At 42.2% G+C, this 20,032-nt stretch overlaps 1 protein-coding gene across 26 annotated transcripts in view; it reads right to left on the bottom strand.

Annotated features, from left to right (window-relative positions):
- Positions 1 to 20,032, bottom strand: part of EPB41L2 (erythrocyte membrane protein band 4.1 like 2) — a 236,759-nt gene that overhangs the window by 56,671 nt on the left and 160,056 nt on the right. For all 26 annotated transcript variants that reach the window (XM_029082926.2, XM_029082766.2, XM_029082749.2 and 23 more), the window contains 2 exons: positions 17,576 to 17,618; positions 5,927 to 6,002 (listed from right to left, as the gene is read on the bottom strand). In XM_029082926.2, coding sequence (XP_028938759.1) covers positions 5,927 to 6,002; positions 17,576 to 17,618 — 119 coding nt within the window. The remainder of the gene's footprint in view (positions 1 to 5,926; positions 6,003 to 17,575; positions 17,619 to 20,032) is intronic.

Genomic DNA, 20,032 nt, shown 5'->3' with positions numbered 1-20,032 from the left:
AATCCTCCCCTTTCTTCCATCTCTTTTGTTTTAAAATTTAGTGAAAAGTAAGCCCATCAGCTGGTGTGGGTGAGTTGGACAATGAGGACCTCATGAGATGAGGGTGAATAATGAGCAGGGATTGTCACTCTTTTTTGTTGTATTGTTCTTTGCCAAGTGTTTAGTACAGTGCTCTGAACACAGTAAATGCTTAGCAAATGCGATTGAAGGAATGAATATTGGCATGGGGAAGAGGACAGCACATTGCTGAGTTAGCACTGTCCTTTGTTTCAGGGCTCTGCAACCAATAGAAGACCCAATCCATTTGATTCAAGGCCCACAGCCAATGAGGTCAGCCTCCCAACCTCAGAAGAGAAAATGAACCTCAGAAGACTCATGGTAACTTCTCAAATCCTGAGATTTCCCAGGGAAATATGTGATCACAATCCAAAATAGATTGACGTTCCCGGGTGGGTGGGGAGAAGAGACTCCACACTGTGACAAGGTGCCCAGCCAATTCTGATTTTTAAAGTAACAGAATGTCATAGACTGGAGGTTAGGAGGGGATCAGAGGGGAGTGGAAATGAGGAAGCAGCTGAGAAAAAGCACTTGTCAATCACTGGGGTGCCAGAAGCAGAAGTGATATATAGACCTATCCCTAAGTATTAGGATCTATGTCAAAGGAGCACCCACCACCCGATTCCTTTGTGAGCACTCTTCAGTGCCAAAGAGAGAGAATTCAAGGCTGGACAGACCATAGAATTGCTGATGGCATTAAGGGCAGAAAAGTGGTTATTTTCAAAAATATGCTATGGTTAAATGAGATTTTTGTTACACACATAAAAGCCCAAAGAATCGCCCACTAATAATAGACTTGGAGGAAAGTCCAAATGCCACTACTAATGCTATCAAACATGCTGAAATCAAGCATGTGGTAGAGCGCTAAACACCCACCGAGAATGTTGGAGGGGAGGGGGAGGCACAAAGAGTCAGGCCCTTAGTTCATTCAGTCCTAATTTGAGCCCATTATTTAAAGGCGTCCTGCTGAGACACTCTCTGTCCAAGGCATGGACAGCTTTCTATGCAATTTCTAAAAGCTATATTTACTTGCCAAAACTAATCCAGCTCAGCACTAGATTAGTAATGCTGCCCCTCTTTGTGTATAGCCATGTAATCTCAAGATGTAAGGCCTTTTGTTATCACCAAGTATAGAAATCCATGACACCAATAATTCACCTTGAGTATACAGAGGGTCTTGGCCAATTAAAAAACACTAGGAGAAGCTTTCCATCAAGTGGCCAGACTCATATCATGACATACAAATGCAGAGGAACAAAAATTTGTTAAAAATGAGCACAGGAATATGAGAGTATCTGAAAAGGGAATGGTCCAAGAGAGTCATCTATGCCATGCCCTCCGTCTCAAATTGGCTCTAGATGCCAAGTGACCGGAAGAATTGCTCTCACTGAAAGCACCACCTGGAAAACCTTTCCTTACCCTCACTGCCGGAGAACCCTGCACCATGGGGAATTTGAGGCTAATGTTTTGGGTTTTTTTGTAAGGGACGAGACTGCAGTTGAAAGAACACAGTAGGCTGCTTTCCTGTCCTTCCCTGTTCACTTCGCTCTCAAGTGCAATCCAGGGCTAAATGCAAATCGAGGAGCAGGGTGGTCTAACGGAAAGACCGTGGGCTTGGGAGTCAAAGGACCTGGGCTCTAATCCCCGTCCTGCCAACTGCCTGCTGTATGACTTTGGGCAAATTATTAAAATTCTCTGGGCTTCAATTTCCTCATCTACAATAAAGGGATCTATTACCTGTTCTCCCTCACACTCAGACTCTGAGCCCCGTTTGGGACAGGGGCCTTGTCTGACCTGATTAACTTGTATCTACTTCAGCACTCAGAACAGTACTCTCAACGTATAGAAAGTGCTTAACATGTGGTAATAATAATAATTATAATAATAAAAATGCTTCCAATTCTTCCTACATAATTCTCAGCTGTGCCCCTTCCTTCCCCCACCAACAGCTACCCCTTTAGTATCCGCTCTAACCATATCATGGCTTGATTCCAGCCTCCTTGGTAGTCTCCCTGCATCCTGCCTCTCCTCTCACTGATCCATTCTACATACTACCGCATGAATCAACCCCCTAAAGTATCACTCAGCACATTTCTCTCAGCTCCTCATAATCTTACACTGGATCCCTGTGTCCTTCGCCATCAATCCTATTTATTGAGTGCTTACTGTGTGCAGAGTACTGTACTAAGCACTTGGGAAAGTACAATATAATGGAGTTGGTAGACACACACTGACCACAACCACAACCCTGACTACAACGAGTTCACAGTCTAGAGGAGGAGACAGACATTAATATGAATACTAAATATTGGCATCAGGCAAAAGCTCCTCACAGGTCCCTGTTTTCTGTCCTATTAGACTGGGAGTTCCATCAATCAATGATTCAATCATATTTATTGAGAGCTTACTGTGTGCAGAGCACTGAACCAAGTACTTGGGAGAGTACAATACAATGGAATTAGCAGACATGTTCCCTGCCCATAACAAGCTTAGACTCCATGTGGGACAGGGACTGTGTCAGACCAGACTGCCTTCTACCTCACCAGTGCTTGTCATTGTTATTGTTAGCTTTTGCCTTACATATCACCTCTCCATTTCTACCAAGCTCAACTTCTAACTCACCTTGGACTCTTCTGAATCCGTCCCCTCGCTTACACTGTTCACCTGACTTGGAACTTGCATGCTCCCCAAGTCAAACAGATAGAGCTCTGACATGTTGAAAGCCCACCTCCTCCCACATACCTTCCCCCTTCAATTCCCACCACCACAAATCATATAAACCCAGTCATCTTTAGAATGTATGGATTTATACCCACCTTCAGTTTTCGGTATAAACATTCATTCAACCATTCACTCAATTATTTTGATTACACTGTTTGCAAATACACTTATGCCTCTCCCATTTGAATGTAAGCTCTATGTCTGTTTTACACTCCACAAATGCTTTTTATAGTGTAAGACACCCAATGGGAGCTCAATAAATGCTATTACTATCACAAATTAGATCCCTGAGATTATGGTCTTGGAAGCTTTAGCTTCAGTGAGAAAGATGATTCTGAGCAAGTATGGGCTGTGAGGTAGATTTCCCAAAAGGTAGATCCCTTCACAGTTCTGAGGCAGGCAGCAGCATGGCTGCTCTTCTCAGTTCCTCGGGGCAGTGGTAAGAACGGAAGTAGCACAAAAACATGAACCCTCAGAGGGAAAGAAATGATTTGAGATGGAGGGCCCAATGATGAAGGGGAAAAAAAAAATGGAAAGCAGGCCTAAAAAAGATAGGAGAAGGAAAAAAAAAAGTCCCAATACAAATTACTTAAAGTTTTGGTAGAAAATCACCTCAGTTCCCAAGTCTAGTTGCAGGGAATAATAGGCTCAGTATCATCATTTCTTGAAAAGCATCTGAAAGAAGTCTCCAGAGTAGCAGAGAAGGTACCATTCCAGGACTCTTATGTGTCAATCGATAATATTTACTGAGCATTTATTATTTGCCTTGGAAGAGTAGGACAGAGTTAGTAGAAGTAGATATGATTCCTGTTCTCCAGGGATCTACAGACTAATTTACAACAGACACTATTGTAAATTACAGGTAAGTGAAAGAAACCTAGTGTAAAGATATCTAAGTCCAATGGAAGGGTGTAAGTCCCCGAGTGCTTAGGTGACACAGGAGCATTGAAAAGCAAAAGGGGGTGGACGTAGGGATGGGAATGGAGAGATTAATCAGGGTAGGCCTCCTGGAAGGAATGGGATTTCCAGAAGGGCCTCGTAACAAGCTCACTGTGGGCAGGGAATATGTCTGTTTATTGTTGTATTCTCCCAGGCGCTTAGTACAATGCTCTGCACACAGTGAACTCTCAATAAATATGATTGAATAAACTAAATTGATATCATTTTACATTATATTTCTGTGGCATCCTTTCTTTGAAGAGCTCAGTGCACTTACAAGAAGAAATCGTTCTTCAATCACTTAATGGTATTGAGCACTTATTGTGTGCCGATCACTGTACTAAGCACTTGTGAGAGTACAACGTTGGGCAGAGAGTTAAAAGAGAGGCAGAGATCAGCATATATGAAACGGAGAGAACGAGAGGCACAAAAACATGCAAAATAGGCAAAGCGCTAACAGACATCAATCTAGAAGCAGGCACAGCTTGCTAAATGTCCACACCTTCCTGGATGGGTAGAAGAGAAAGAGATACCAGAATCTGAAATGGGGAAGAGAAGGCAGAATAGTGTGAGATTCAGTATAACGTCTGTCCCAAAGCAAACTCCAGCATAAAGGGTGGTAAACTGCAATGCTTATTTCTCAGATGAGAGTGCTACCATGTGAACCACTCTCAGAAGGGAGCTCATTGTGCTTAAGTAGGAACCTAGGGCTCAATTTGGGTTCTACAATGGGAAGAAATTTAAAGGGCCATTTAATGTACCCCTCTCCTTTACTCAGATGCTTTCAGTCACGCTTTTCTCCACCAATTTTGTTTTTAAAACTCAGAATTGTTTTCCCATATAGCAAAAAATTAGGACTACTCTAAAATTGCATGGGGCAAAGTCGTTGCAAAGTTCTGGTTTGAAACTTCCATCCCTCTCAACCCCATAGAGCTGAATTTGGAGAAGCAGCATGGTTCAGTGGAAAGAGCCTGGGGTTGGGAGCCAGAGGTCATGGGTTCGAATCCCAGCTCTGCCACCTGTCAGCTGTGTGACTGTGGACAAGTCACTTCACTTCTCTGGGCCTCAGTTACCTCATCTGGAAAATGGGGATTAAGACTGTGAGCCTCATGTGGGACAACCTGATTACCCTATGTCTACCCCAGCGCTTAGAACAGTGCTCGGCACATAGTAAGCGCTTAACAAATACCAACATTATTATTATTATGTGTCCAGTAAAGCAAGTGAAAGGTAATGTGGTCTAGTGGGAGTCAGAAAGATCTGGGGTAATCCCGGTTCTACCACTTCTTTCTGTGAGACCTTGGGCAAGTCACTTCACTTCCTCTGTACCTCAGTTACCTGATTTGTAAAATGGGAATTAAAACTGTGAGTACCATGTGGGACAGGGACTGTGTCCAATCTGTTTAGCTTGTATCTACCTCCAGTGCTTATCACAGTGCATGACACATAGTAAGCACTTAATACCATGAAAAAACAACAACAAAAAACAAGTAAATGGAACTCTTAAGCTCTCAATTTACAATTTACGCCTGTTTCTTCTTGTACCATTCTTACTGGTGATGAGGGAGAGCATTGGAATAACCCTTTATGTGCTGAAATGCTTGATGAACAATCCGTTTCTTTAACCTTTGTTAGAGGCCCTGTTTTCTCACCCTTTAACCACCTCTGTGCCCTACCGCTAGACCACAGCAAAAACATACTGATTTGTGCAATGAAATTCATTTCATTGTAAACAATCCAAATGTGAAGTTCTGCTGGTGGTTGGAAATCAGGCACAGGAAACATTGCAGGCAGTGTTATCTTTGAAACACAAAGGTCAAACAAAGTGGACTAATCTAAAGCACAGTAAGGAATGGAGAACAGCAAGGAAAAGGAAGGTAAATATTACTACTTTGATGAATTTAGAAAGTTTGTTTTCTTCTACACTGTAAGTTCGTTGTGAGCAGGGAATATGTCTGTTTATTGTTATATTGTATGCTCCCAAGAGTTCAATACAGTGCTCTGCCCACAGTAAGTGTTCAATAAATATGACTGAATGAATGAAAAGCTGCAAGAGATGCCCACTCATTTTTCAATGTCAGGTAAAAAAAAAAAATGGATGCATGTAAAAAAATTTTAATGTGCCCCTATGGAAATTCTTCCTACCCTACAAAGTACATGCAAAAATGGTCACTTTTCAGAAGAGTAAACTGAACTTCAATGTAAATACCTGGTGATGTCTTCAGTCAACTGGGAAGGGTCAGGAGGATAAAACTTCACATTAAAAGTGAATAGCCAGGGAAGATCTGAAAATATAAAATGCCATGATTATCCACATGAATGATCAGCAAAAGAACCGATACCTTTTTAGCATTTTCAAGTCTCAGCAATAATGTGAGGCAGGAAAAAAAGATAACATCAAGCAACTGTATTTTCAATGACACTAATAAACCCGAGATGAAACACTCATTCATAGCACAGGCACATAGTCAATTACTGGGGGTAGGGGGAGAGAAGAAATGAACATTTCGCTTATTGATTTAAGAGTCCTAACAGTCCACAGCCGATACGTTTTGGGCTAACACATAAAATAAATATGCCTGGAAATAAAGGCATTTGCTATAACACTAAAATATATATATAATGTGTGTATTTACATGTCTCTCTATATGCATATATATATATATATATATATAAATAAATATATATATTTCATGTGTAAGGAAATGTTTTTCAGTTTTAGCACAGAAAGGCTTTGCCTAATGGAATCACTTAGTTTTATTATGGGATTAGGCTGAAAAAGAAATTTCAAAATGTCAATCAGTTAAGTTAAATATAGAGTTGGAGACTAATAGCAAAGATCTTATCCTTGGGTGTGACCTGAAAAGCCCAATGGGTAACTGAATCCTCTCCAACCCAACCACCTTATGTCCAGATTAAGGTGGCCCATTGTTGCAATGTCACAGCTCCTATTTGCAATATACCTGACACTATTTTCAATTCTGCCTCTTCCATTCATTCAATAGTATTTATTGAGTGCTTACTTTGTGCAGAGCACTGTACTAAGCACTTGGAATGTACAATTCGGCAACAGTTAGAGACAATCCCTGCCCAGTGACAGGTTCCCATTGCCCAATCTTCTGGAAACCTCCTGAATGCCATGCTGGTGTATCTGGTCTGTCTAGTAGATAATAATAATAATAATGTTGGTATTTGTTAAGCGCTTACTATGTGCGAGCACTGTTCTAAGCGCTGGGGTAGAGACAGGGGAATCAGGTTGTCCCACGTGGGGCTCACAGTCTTAATCCCCATTTTACAGATGAGGTAACTGAGGCACAGAGAAGTTAAGTGACTTGCCCACAGTCACACAGCTGAGAAGTGGCAGAGCTGGGATTCGAACTCATGACCTCTGACTCCAAAACCCATGCTCTTTCCACTGAGCCACACTGCTTCTCCATGGATACAGATACAGATACAGAATACAGCAAGGGCCTGGGAGTCAGAGGACCTGGGTTCTAACACCAGCTCCACCACTTGTCTGTTGTGTGACCTTGGTCGAGTCATTTAACTTCTCTGTGGCTCAGTAACCTCATCTGTAAACTGGGTATTAAATCCTACACCCCCCCAGACTTTGAGCCCCAAGTGGAACAGGGATCATATCCCATCTAATTAACCTGCATCTACCCCAGTGGTTAGAACAGTCCTTGACAGATGGTAAGCGCTTAAAAACACAGCCAAAAATAATAAAGGTAATAATAGGGTGTCCCAGCAGTTCGAAACTATTTAACATCTTCAACATGCTTATCCTGGCTTCTTTGTATATAGGTTCCTTACTTCACCATACCACACAGGAACTACTGTATGGGCTTGCTGACAAAATTAGGAAACTCAATGCAGAAAGTTCTACCAAAAGGATTTCTAGACAATCAATCCTACAACTCGAGAGACATAACATTACTACTATATAGTGAAGAATGTGGAAGCTGCAACGCTATCAAAGACAAGAAGGGAATCCTGCCAAGATACCAGAGTAATTCGATTCCCTTCTGTTACTTGCCCTGTAGTATGGAGGCCCTACAAAGAATAGTTAGTCAATCATATTTATTGAGTTCTTATTGTGTGCTTACAGTCTAGAGGGGCAGACATTAATATCAATAAATACATTACAGATACATACATAAGTTCCGTGGGGCTGGTAGGGGGATGAATAAAGGGAGCAAGCAGGGTGAGGCAGAAGGGAGTGGGACAAGAGTAAAGGGGGGCTTAATCAGGGAAGGCCTCTTGGAGATGCACCTTTGATAAGGCTTTGAAGGAGGGGAAAGTAATTATCTGTCAGATATGAAAAGAGAAGGGTGTTGCCAGATTTGCCAACATCTGAGGACATGGCACTTTCTTCCAATTTAAGAATGTCACCACAAGTGACATGAGAATAAACTTCCAAATTATTTTTAAAAAGATCCTCCCTGCTACCAGGCATTTTCAATTTCTAATGGTACTATAAACATGCCATTGAGATTTTTTGATAATATAGATTTTTGCTAAAGTAGATGTTAGAAGTTTAACGTTAAATTACAAAAAGAAAACTAAACTTTGACTTAGAGGAAAGATTCTTGTTCTCATCCCCTGTCAGAATAGAAGACACTGCTTGTACCCTCTCTGATAAACCTCAAAATCTGATGCCTTACAGTAATCTAATCCAACTCTCACGTTTGGCTGCTTGCCTCCTGCTCCACTGAACAAATCCCGTCACCCTATCTGCACTCCTCATTTTACACTAATATTTACTCTTTTACGAGAGAATCTGAACTTTGCTTAAACATAGAAAGCTTAATGTCGGCGGGTACGGCAAAGTAAGAGACATAGAAAATATTCCCTTCTGGTCCAGGGATTTCATACAACCCACTGAATGCAAAAGATCTGTCGTGGGAAAAGGGTGGAGGGATGGAGGAAAAGTAGAAAAGATGTTTCCTTTTAAAACTACAAACAGCCCAAGCATGTGTGCTTTGGAAAGCAGCAAAAATTCATGATGAAAAACGCCTGGTTTGCCTTCCGCCCAAATTACTGCTCCATGTCTCTCTATGAATTTTAAGTGTGTGTAACTGTGTTTGTACATCTCCTCCTCGAGACTGTATGCTCTTCATTTCCATTGGATCTCTCTGAAATTCTGTTCAGAAGTTAGATCAGTATTTCACATACAGTGAAGCTAGAAAGGCTCGATTAAAACTAGGTCACTCAAATGGTAAAGCTGATGGATCTCTCCAAGAAATGAAGAAAACACCCCACGCATTGATAAGAGCCATTCTGTTCCAAGTCACTAATCTTCTATGGCTTTGTCCAACTCTTTTTTGGTACCAAAAAGTCAATGTTCCTTTAAAAAAAAAAATCTGGCCTTTCCCTTTTCAAAAGAATCTTGCTTGGAATGGAGAGTTAAAGAGTAATTCATTAAGAATGTTTCTTCCCAAGCAAACTCATGGCTGCCAACAAGTTGATATTTTCAGTAAGAGAATCAAGTCTCACAAACTTAAAAATCACAAGAAGAAAGAGGTTTAAAAGCTCTACATCTCTCTCCCTTACCCCAACAATGGGGCACTTATAAATGCAGACCTTGTTCTCCTCACATCCATATAGCTGGGAAGGATCAGTTTTCTGTATCAAAATGTAGACCCAGGGCATATGATACAGAATTTCCCAACAATCAGTTGTATTTATTGAGCACTTATTTTGTGTAGAGCACTATTCTAAGCACTTGGAAAATCACAATATTACAGAATTAGCAGAAATGTTCGCTGCCCGTAACAAGCTTATGGTCTAGAGGGGGAGACATACATTGATATGAAAGACAGACATGGTTATGATTCCCATACACTAGTCAGGTGCTTTAGATCTGCCAAGCAGATGCTCTCATTTCCTACTACTGGTAGTGCTACCACTCCCAGTGAGGTGCAGCATCGAGAAAACAGAGACCACGACTCACTCCGAGTCAGGCACCTTTAATTCCACTCCCTCCCCGGAGGGCTCAACACATAACTGTCAGTCCAGGTACTGAATGGTCCCCCTACTGAGCACAGGCCACTTAAATGGGCAGGGTTTTGACACATCCCTTCATTTGCATAAATCCACCCCGGCTGACACAGGCAGTTCCCCTTGGCCCTCCCGAAGATGCTCCCATGGGAGCGAGCCCTCATTAGTCCCCGTGCTGTCAGTCGGGTTCCAAGGCTTCTCGTTGGCAGAAGGGCAGAAGTTGGCATTCCTCATTGACCAACGGTACACCTAAGAGCCTGGGCTTGGGAGTCAGAGGTCATGGATTCGAATCCCAGCTCTGCCACTTGTCAGCAGTGTGACTGTGGGCAAGTCACTTCACTTCTCTGTGCCTCAGTGACTTCATCTGTAAAATGGGGATGAAGACTGTGAGCCTCACGTGGGACAACCTGATTACCCTGTATCTACCCCAGCGCTTAGAACAGTGCTCTGCACGTAGTAAGTGCTTAACAAATACCAACATTATTATCGCTCTTTGTCCCTCCTCTAATGGTCCATTGATCTCCTCTAATGGTCCATCTTGGAGCCATGTGGTCTGGGGGAGTGAGAAAGGGAGAGAGAGAGCGGGAGCACCTCCAAAATACCAAAGACGCTGGGGAAATACAGGCAGCTAGGGTCAATCCCAAACTAAGATAGGGTGGGGGTTGGTGGTGTCCTGCAGTGGCAGCGACTTCAGGAGCCAATGTAGGCTCTACTCTGAGGCTGGGCCTGGGGGACACACCTCGATACCTCGGTGTTGGGATGTGTGTGTGTGGGAAGGGGGCACCAGTCTTGGGCCGCTAGAGCCGTCAGACAGCAGAGCAGGGCCCTGGATCTGGTAAGAGGTGGGAGGCACTGCGGATGGCCATGAAACACTTGCTGAACACCACAGAGGTACTCCAAAGCAATTCAGGTCCCCACCGGGTGCCACAGGCAAGAGGGGACTGGGGAGAGGCAACATCAGCTGGTCGGAGCCTCCTCTCTGCGCTGCAGGGCCGACTCGGACTGCAGGGGCAACAACGCAGCTTGAAACACCCCCAACACCGCAGAACTCAACCCAGACAGTGGTTTGTAACCAGGAAGGGAAAGGACCAGTGGGGAAAAACCCACTGCTGCAGAGGCTCTTAGTGCAAGACTCCATGTTAGAAGCAGCCCACGATGCCCCACAGCAACAAAGGCTCTATGCGTGGGGCTCCATGTTAGAGACTGTGTGGGGCTCACCTCCCTGTCCCAGAGCCCAAGCCTGAGGAGGGAAAGTGGAACAAGTAGTAGCAGTAGCATTAAGTGTCCACCGTGTGCAAAGCTCTATACTAAGTTCTTGGAAGGAATTACCCAGACGAGTTATGGACATGGTCTCTGGCTCCCAAGGAGTCACAGTCCAAGGGGGAAGAAGGTTAGTGACAGACACATAAGGACAGATGAAAGAAAAGGATGATGATAACATGACAAGAGCGGGAAGGCTTCAGGCTTCTCACAGCTGATACAGACCATGACAGAAGTCACTGCACACAGTCCCAGGAGAGGCCTTTCCAGCTTTCTGGGTGGTGAAGGTCTCACCCTACTGCTTCTTTGGGTCTTATCTTGGGCAAGAGCAGAAGCCGATGAGAGCTTCTGTGGAATGGGGAAGGAACTTCCAGAGTTGGGATTAAGTCCATTCTTACTTGCTCTATAGATAGGGGTTACCTCCCTAACCTACTATGAAGTCACTAGAGAGGGAAGTTGGAATATTTCTTTGTTCTGACAGAGCTGAGGACAAGGTTTTACTACTCAGTTTATTCAGTCATATTTATTGAGTGCTTACTGTATGCAGAGTGCAGTATGAAGCACTTGGAAGAGTATAATACAACAATAAACAGACACATTCATTGCCCACAATGAGCTTACAGTCTAGAGGACTGAGGGTTCCTGTGCCGATACTAGGGGAGAATTCTGGGGAATCGACATGTGGCTGCCCCATCTCTTTCTGAAGCTAGAACCACTGAAATCAATTCCTCCTCCAAAACTAACAAGTCACCAACTTCAAGAAGGTAACTATAACCAAATTAAATTCTTAAAGCACAAAGCACTTTCATCTTTGCTAGAGGATTGGAAAGACATATTCAGAAGGCAAACTGCTTTTTAAAATGAATGGAACTTGCCATATCACCCGAACTACACACATGAATGCTCGTATCTCATGTTAGACATGCTGAAGTGGTCCTTGTCATAAAATCTCAAAAGAGATTTATGGGGAGATTTAACCTTCATGGTTCCTTCCACATGGTCTCAGGGTTATTCATTATAAACTATTTTGTATTCTGCATGATGACTGACCCTCAGGTTCACGAAGAGATACTGAAAATGGAAGGTGGGGGGAAGAAACAATTTGTTATCAATGTCACAGATAAAACTGGAACAGTCTGCTGGGGGAAATCCAGATAGCAGGCCAACTATGTCCATCTCAAATCCATCCTTGCCGACTTTATTCTGTCCTCTCCTCCATCTGGCAACATGATTTCTCTAACCTCGACACCCATGTCCACTGCCCTCTACAGTTGTTTCAGATGTTTAACTCCATCTTCAAATTTCTTGTCTTCCTACCCTCCATATCTCTTGCACCTAATGATTTGGCCAAATACTTTATTGAGAAAATTGAAAAAAAATCAGATGTGCTCTCCCTAAAAAACTCCTCTACTCTTCTACAGTTCCTTCCTTTTCCGGCCCTTCTTTCAAGTCTCCCATTTTTCCCAGCAGTGTCAAGAGATTTCCCACCTTCTTAAAATCTAATTTAAAAATCTTATCAAAACACTTGTCCCCTCTCATCTTTCCTCCCTGATAGCCATCTTCAATTTTTCACTCGCCAAAGTCTTCCGATATACTTTCAAAAACTCATATGCACTTCTTATCTCTCCCTCCCACCACCCCCAACAAAAAAAACAACAAAAAAACACAAAAAAAACCCTCAGACTGCTCCTACTACTACTCTCCAACTCCTTCAGCAAGCTGCCTACACCCACTGGCTCTACTTCCTCTCCTCCAACTTTCTCCTTTACTCCCATCTGGTTTTCACCTTTTTTACACCACTGAAACTATCCTCTTTAAAATTACCAATCATCTCCATATTGACCAATCCAGTGGCCTCTACTCTATCCTAATCTTTTTCGACCTATTAGCTGCTTTTGACACTGTGATCACCCCCTTTTCCAGGATATGTTATCTAACCTTGGCTTCACTGACACCGACATCTCCTGGTTCTCCTTCTATCAGGCCGGTCTCTTTTGTGGGCTCCTCTTCTGCCCCAGTAAATCAATGGCTTTTACTGAGAGCTTACTACATTCAGAGCTATGTACTAAGCACTTGGGAGAGTATAATACAACAGAGTTGGTACATACGTTCCCTGACCACAGTGAGTTTACAGATAAGAGAGGGAAACAGAATATTAATACAGTTTCTGCCTCCCACACCATAACTGTGGAAGCCCCTCAAAGCTTAGTTCATTCATTCATTCATTCTGGGTCCCCTTCTATTCTCCATCTACACCCACTCTCTTGGAGAACGTATTCACGCCCATTGCTTCAACTACTATCTCTCTGAGGATGATTTCCAAATCTACATCTCCACCCCTGTCCTTTCCCCTTTCTCCTTCTCTTAGCCTCATATTTCCTCCTGCCATCAAAATATCTCTACTTGGATGTCCCACCTCCATCTAAAACTTAACATGTCCAAAACAGAACTCCTCATCTTCCCACCCAAACACTGTCCTTCCCGTAACTTTCCCATCATTGTATAAGACACCACCTTTCTCCGTTTCATAAGCCCTTTACTTTAGCGTTATCGTTGACTCGTTTCTCTTGCAATGCACATATTCAATCAGTCATCAAATCCTGTCAATTCTCCCTTCACGACATCATTAAAATCCTTCTTTTCCTCTCTATCCAAACTGCTACCATAGTGGTCCAAGCAAGCACTTATCCTATCCCTACCTGACCATATAATCAGCCTTTTAGCTGACTTCCCTGCCTCTTCCCACTACAGTCTATACTTCATTCTTCTGCCTAGATCATTTTGCTAAAAAAAAATTCTGTCCATGTTTCCCCACTCAAGAACCTCCAGTGGTCACCCATCCACCTCTTCATCAAACAGAAATGCCTTATCACTTGCTTTAAAGTATTCAATTACTTTGCTCCCTCCTATCTTAACTAGCTGATTTCCTCCTAAACCCCAGTAAGCTCACTTTACTCCTCCAGTGCCAACCTTATTTTTCCTATCTCACTGCCGACCCCTCACCTGCCTCCAGGCTGGAACTCCCTTCCCCTTCATAGCCAACAGACCACCATTCTCCCCACCTTCAAAGCCTTATGAAAATCACATCTCAAGAGGCCTGCCCTAAGTTCTCATTTTCCCTACTCCCTCTCCCTTCTACATCACCATTGTACTTGGATTTGTATCCTTTAATCCTCCCACCCTCAGCCCTACAGCTCTTCTATACATATCCACAATTTAATGTCTGTCTCCCGCTCCTACACTTTTATCTGCTTGTGGGTGGGGAACATGTCTACCAGTTCTGTTACAAGACCTAGTACCATCCTCTGCACATAATAAGTGCTCAAAAAATACGATTGACTGACTGACAAAAATACAGTGCAGAATGTGGTCCCTAACCATCCAACATTTTGGCCTCAAAGCTACATGCTCCCCAACTGGTGAACAAACAGTAAAGACAGTACTTAATGTCCTTGGTCGAAAACCATAACAAAAAAATAAAAATACTCATCCCATTGGGAATTTCAAATGAAAATATTAGGAAACATTCAAGAGTAAAATGCTTAACAATGGCAAATATAATCTCAGAGTTCTGATATTTAAATTTCACATTTTACTCCTCTTAGGCACCCCGCACTTGATGGTGAATATTATATGCCATGGAGAAATGTCAAGCATGTTTTCTGGCTGCATTACCTCAAAAATGCCTCAGAAGCAACATTAGGCACATTCTTCAAAGAGGAAAACATTCAGCAAGCAACAGTACACAATTAATATGATTCATCCCAACCAGAGTAGAGAATTAGATTCATCCAATCCATACTGGGACATCAGTGTTTAAGATGCATAAAGACAGGCTTGTGCCCACTACAAGTTCTATACGATGCTACTGTAACTGAGCATACAATTTGGGAATAGTGTATGAGCAGGAAAGATAGGCCAGGAGTCAAGAGATAACTCTGGAGGAGAGATTAAGTGTAAAATAATGCCTTTATAAACAATTCCAATACTTCTCAACTTGCTACTGAGAGGTAAAATGATGGCAATTCTAAATTGGACCCTCCACCCTTAACTCTTGAAAAAAACCTCACAAATTTGGATTCAACCTCTCCACAGACCTTGTGCCTATCCATTACTTGACTCCTACTCAGCTAAAACGGGTCTTTTCATCACATTATCAAAAGGAAAGGGATTGTTGTCTGCTTGGGGGCTTCTATAGCTCAAACGGAGGTCTCAGCAACCCGACACTTCATCTCAACTTTCCTAAGGCAACATGCCACACACATTTTTCTTCTAATAACTCTCAGGCTCACAATAATTGGTGAATATCAATTAATCACATTAAGGACTTCCAGTATGGTAAATTCTCCTTGTGATCTATGAAGATTTAGTCCAACACCTCCATTAGGATTCCTAGGGTGTACTTTGACTACATCCCAGGTGAAAACTGAAAAACCCATTGAGATGCACCTGAAATAATACTTTAAAAAATCTCTCTCTCTCTCTCGCACACACACAAACACACACACACACCCACCTGCTGGGAGATGCTCTCTGCAGGATTCATTCATTCATTTGCATTTATTGAGCGCTTACTATGTGCAGAGCATTGTACTAAGCGCTTCAAATGTACAATTCAGCAATGATTAGGATGATCCAGAGGGGAAAAAACCAACTACACAAAGGCCCATACCCAAAAGTTCCTTGAGACCAGGAAATACCTACCAACTCTATTGTACTTTCCCCCTGCACCAAGTATGGAGCTTGGAATGCAGTAGGCACTCAATAAAAATGATGGATTGATTGAAAGCTGGCCAGAAGCAGGCAGGACAGGCTTATTCTCCCAGTAATTGCTCTGTTGTCTGCCATGAAGTTTTCCCAAGTCACTTTTACATGTATTAAACAATGGTATTCACTGAGCATTTATTATGTGGAGAACGCTGTACTAGGTGCTTGGGAGAACACAAAAGAGTTGGTGTGAATGTTTCCTGGCCACAAGGAGGTTACAGTGTAGAGGGGAAGACAGACATTAAAATAAATTTGGGTATGTGTATAAATGCTGGTGGAGGGGGAGAGTGTGGGGTGAGCGTTGGGATAGATACAAATAAATTGGGTTGGACATACTCCCTGTCCCACATGGGGCTCACAGCCTTAATCCTCATTTTACAGGTGAGATAACTGAAGCACAGAGAACTTAAGTGACTTGCCCAAGGTTCCACAGCAGATAAGTGGCAGAGTGGAGATTAGAACCCAGGTCCTTCTGACTCCTAGGCCCATGCTCTATCCACTAGGCTATGCTGCTTCTCAGAGCTTAGTCAGGTATGGCATCTTGCAGATGTGATTTAAATAAGGCTCCTTCTAGAGGAGTCAAGAATAATGCCAAGGTTACAGGCTTGTGAGACAAGAAGGATGATGGTGCTGTCAACAGTGATGGGAAAGTGAGTGGGAGAACAGGGTTTGGTTTGGATTAGAATGGAGTAGAGTCCGTTGGATTTTGAGATGGGTGTCTCAATAAACGTTCTGAAAACCCTTCATTGGCTGGATAAACTTGCAGGTGCATATATATCTACGCACATGTTTTGCGATGTAATCACACAATTTGTATAAATCTGCTTTGACATAGGAAGAAACCAAGCTCTTCAGCTGTCAATAAATACTACCTTGTGAGAAAATTACATATATATTTAAATCAGCACTTTTGAAAAATATGATAAACATTTCATCCAAATATTGCTACATATTGTGCTAAGACTAAGATCCTATGGCCACAAGCAGACAACAACCCAGAGTCTGTTTCCACCTTTTGCCACTATTATGATTGACTCTCCCTTTTGAAAGTTGAGGGCCAAACTCAAAATTGTGTTTTGAAGACAGCCAAATCCCTTCTCTGACACTTCCTTTACTCCCTCCAAATCATGATAGACAGCCTTAAGAAATCACCTCCCCAAAATATAAACAAGCAATAAATATGGCAATCTTGGTATATCCCAAGAGTCATCTCCATTTACAAGTTTGCAATTAGCCTAAACTCAAAAGAGTTAATCTTTTTGTTTGCTGGCACACGAAACTACAAATCTATGTAAATGTATAGTTATCCACTATACTTGACAATGTTGATGAGTACAGGAGTGACTGAAATACCCAAAACCATGATACTTTGAGAACCAAAAGACTGACAGGTCAGGGAAGGTGCCTTTCATTTTATGCATTTTTATCACTATCATCTTCTTCTTCCCTGTCCCTGCAAAGAACACTTTAGAGCTACCTTTTAAAATTGAGGGCAATACTTTGGTAGCAGGTCTGTCATGTCAACTATTAGACATGTCACTATATTAGTGTGCAAGCTCTTGACAACTTAACTGATTAAAATTCCTGTCATTGTTCCTAGAATGATCTCTTTGTATATTAAATTATTAAAGGACTCCCACAAGCTGCTATATAAACACAAACAGGAACAGATTTGTCTGACTATAGCACTCAAGTACATTACATTATTTAATTGTCTTTATTAACCTATCCCAATTCAAAATCTTGGCCTCATGATTGGCCCTGGATGGCAGTGAAGAGATGCTAGGGAACATTTAGGAACTCAGTTGAGTTTAATGAGATAAACACTTACTTCTCATTTGCCTCTTGATTTCTTTTGAGGGATCCAGCCAGTTCTTAAAAAAAAAAAAAAAAAAAACCCACAAATTTAATTAGCAGGTAAGAAATTTTGGGGCTCCAAGAAAGCAGAATCGCATGCCACAGATATCTTCTACGAAATTTTCTTCAAAACTACTTCAAGATAATGTACAAAAATGCAGTGGAGTACATTCTGGTTTTCCATCTTTATATTTTTTTATTTATTACCCACCGAATGTTTGCTATTGCAAAAAAATTCCTTTGATGTTGGCTTGCTAATGAATACATAGGGGAAAAAAAATCACACTTACCAAATTGTCCTGCTCTTTATTCATTTGTATGACTATTAACAACAGACATTAGTATTCTGTATAAATTATACGTATGAGTGGGGTTTTTATGGTATTTGTTAAGCACTTTACTATGTGGCAGTCACTGTATTAAGCACTGTGGTAGATACAAACAAATCAGAGGACACAGTAGACATCCCACATGGGGCTCACAGTCTTAACCCCCATTTTACAAATGAGGTACGTGAGGCACAGAGAAGTTAAGTGATTTGCCCAAGGTCACAAAGCAGACAAGTGGTGAAGGCAGGATTAGAACCTAAGCCGTCTGACTCCCAGGTGGTGCTCTATCCAGAAAGATTCAAGTTACTGACAGGTGCTAGTATTCAGGAATACAAAAACTCTCAAATGATGTTTGGTTGGCCCAAAGCTCGTTGCTTTCAAACACTCTCCATGAATCAACCCTTTGCCATTTTGGGAAAAATCTATCAGCCCCCTGCCTAGCTGATATTCGAATATCCCTTTCTCCTCCCCATCCTTAACACCAAAGACCTACATAAGTTAACCATCTTATATTGGTCTCTTAAAAGCGTGGACTGTGTCCAACCTGATTAGCTTGTAGCAACCCCAGGGTTTAATATAGTGCCTGGCACATAGTAAGTGCTCAATAAATACCATTGTTCAATTGATTGAACTGGGTCAAACCAATGGTTCGATTAGCTCAGTTTACTGTCCCTGAGAGAGGCACAAGATGATTGGAGGAACTGTGGTAGCTATCCTGTTTTATGATCAAGCCCATGATTATGGAAAAAAATCTCACTTCCCCACCTTAAATCTGGAATTTGCTTCCTCTAGGATCAGAGGGATATGAAACAGAGAGTCATAACTCTTTGGGGGACCTCCTCCAACCTTAACCTTTCAGCTCCACTGTGTTGCTTGAAGAGATAGTAATGCCTTGAAACAAAATCAGTGGTATCTGAGGAGGTCAAACTGACTCATAGTTCAGTGTAGTTTGAAAATAGAGTTGAAAACAGAGTAGCGAAATAGTGCATCCTAGTGGAAAGGAAACAGGCCTGAGAGTTAGAGGGCTTGGGTTTTAATTCTAGTTCTGCCACCTGTCTGCTGTGTGACCTTGGGCAAGTCACTTAACTTCTCTGTGCCTGAGTTAACATCTGTTTAATGATGATTAAGGCAGTGAGCCCTAAGAGGGGCAGGGACTGTGTCCCATCTGATGATCTTGTATCTACCCCAACACTCAGTAGAGTGCCTGACAGTAAGTGCTGAACAAATACCATTTTAAAAAATGCCACTAAAAAATAAGGATCTTCAATCTAGCCACAATTCTTTTCATCCCTCCTTCCCCTAGACTCACCCCCACCCCCACTCGCCATGAACACATACCGCTGGGGAGGAATGGAGAGAAGAGAGAAAGCCAGAGGCTAGGAAGTCTGCTTGTTACGGGCAGGGAATGTATCTGCAAATTCTGTTGTATTTTACTCTCCCAAGCATGCTGTACAGTGCTCTGGACATAGTAAGTACCTAATAAATATGATTGATTTTAACTCCTATTCAACTTGAAAGGGGTTACATCACTGTTTATTGACTGGTGGGTCTCTAAAGGAATGAAAAATTTACATTATCCCATGGGGTTAACCACACCCTTCTATACAGTCTGAGAACAGAGACTTCATAAAGTGGGTTTATCACTTCAAGTCCATTATGATTCATCAGTGATTGTCCTCTACATTTTTTGTTGTTTCCTTTGAATCCCATTCATAGCCCATTCTCTGTCCTCTCTGGAATAAATCCTCATTAGTTAGGCCAACACTCAGTCTCAGTCTAAAATAAAACTCAGCTGAAGTCCCTCTGCACTTGGCCTTTTAGGAATTCATTAGATTCTTCCCCTATTAAATCTCCTGCATGGAATCACTCTGCTCTTGTTTTGGACAGCAAACTGATTTAAACAATGTGTTCGAAATTAACTTTCTTTCAGTGATTTGCTCTTATATGTGGCAGATTTCTTCTTCAGCAAAAACAGTTTCGAACCCAACCTGCTTGGACGAGCTCTAGACAGGCCCTAGACTGTGAGCCCATTGTGGGCAGAGACTGTCTCTGTTGCTGAATTGTACTTTTCAAGCACTTAGTACAGTGCTCTGCACACAGTA

This window comes from Ornithorhynchus anatinus, chromosome 2 (assembly GCF_004115215.2).
Source record: "Ornithorhynchus anatinus isolate Pmale09 chromosome 2, mOrnAna1.pri.v4, whole genome shotgun sequence".
In the NCBI taxonomy this organism is placed as follows: Eukaryota; Metazoa; Chordata; class Mammalia; order Monotremata; family Ornithorhynchidae; genus Ornithorhynchus; species Ornithorhynchus anatinus.
This window is presented reverse-complemented; position numbering and strand designations above follow the sequence as displayed.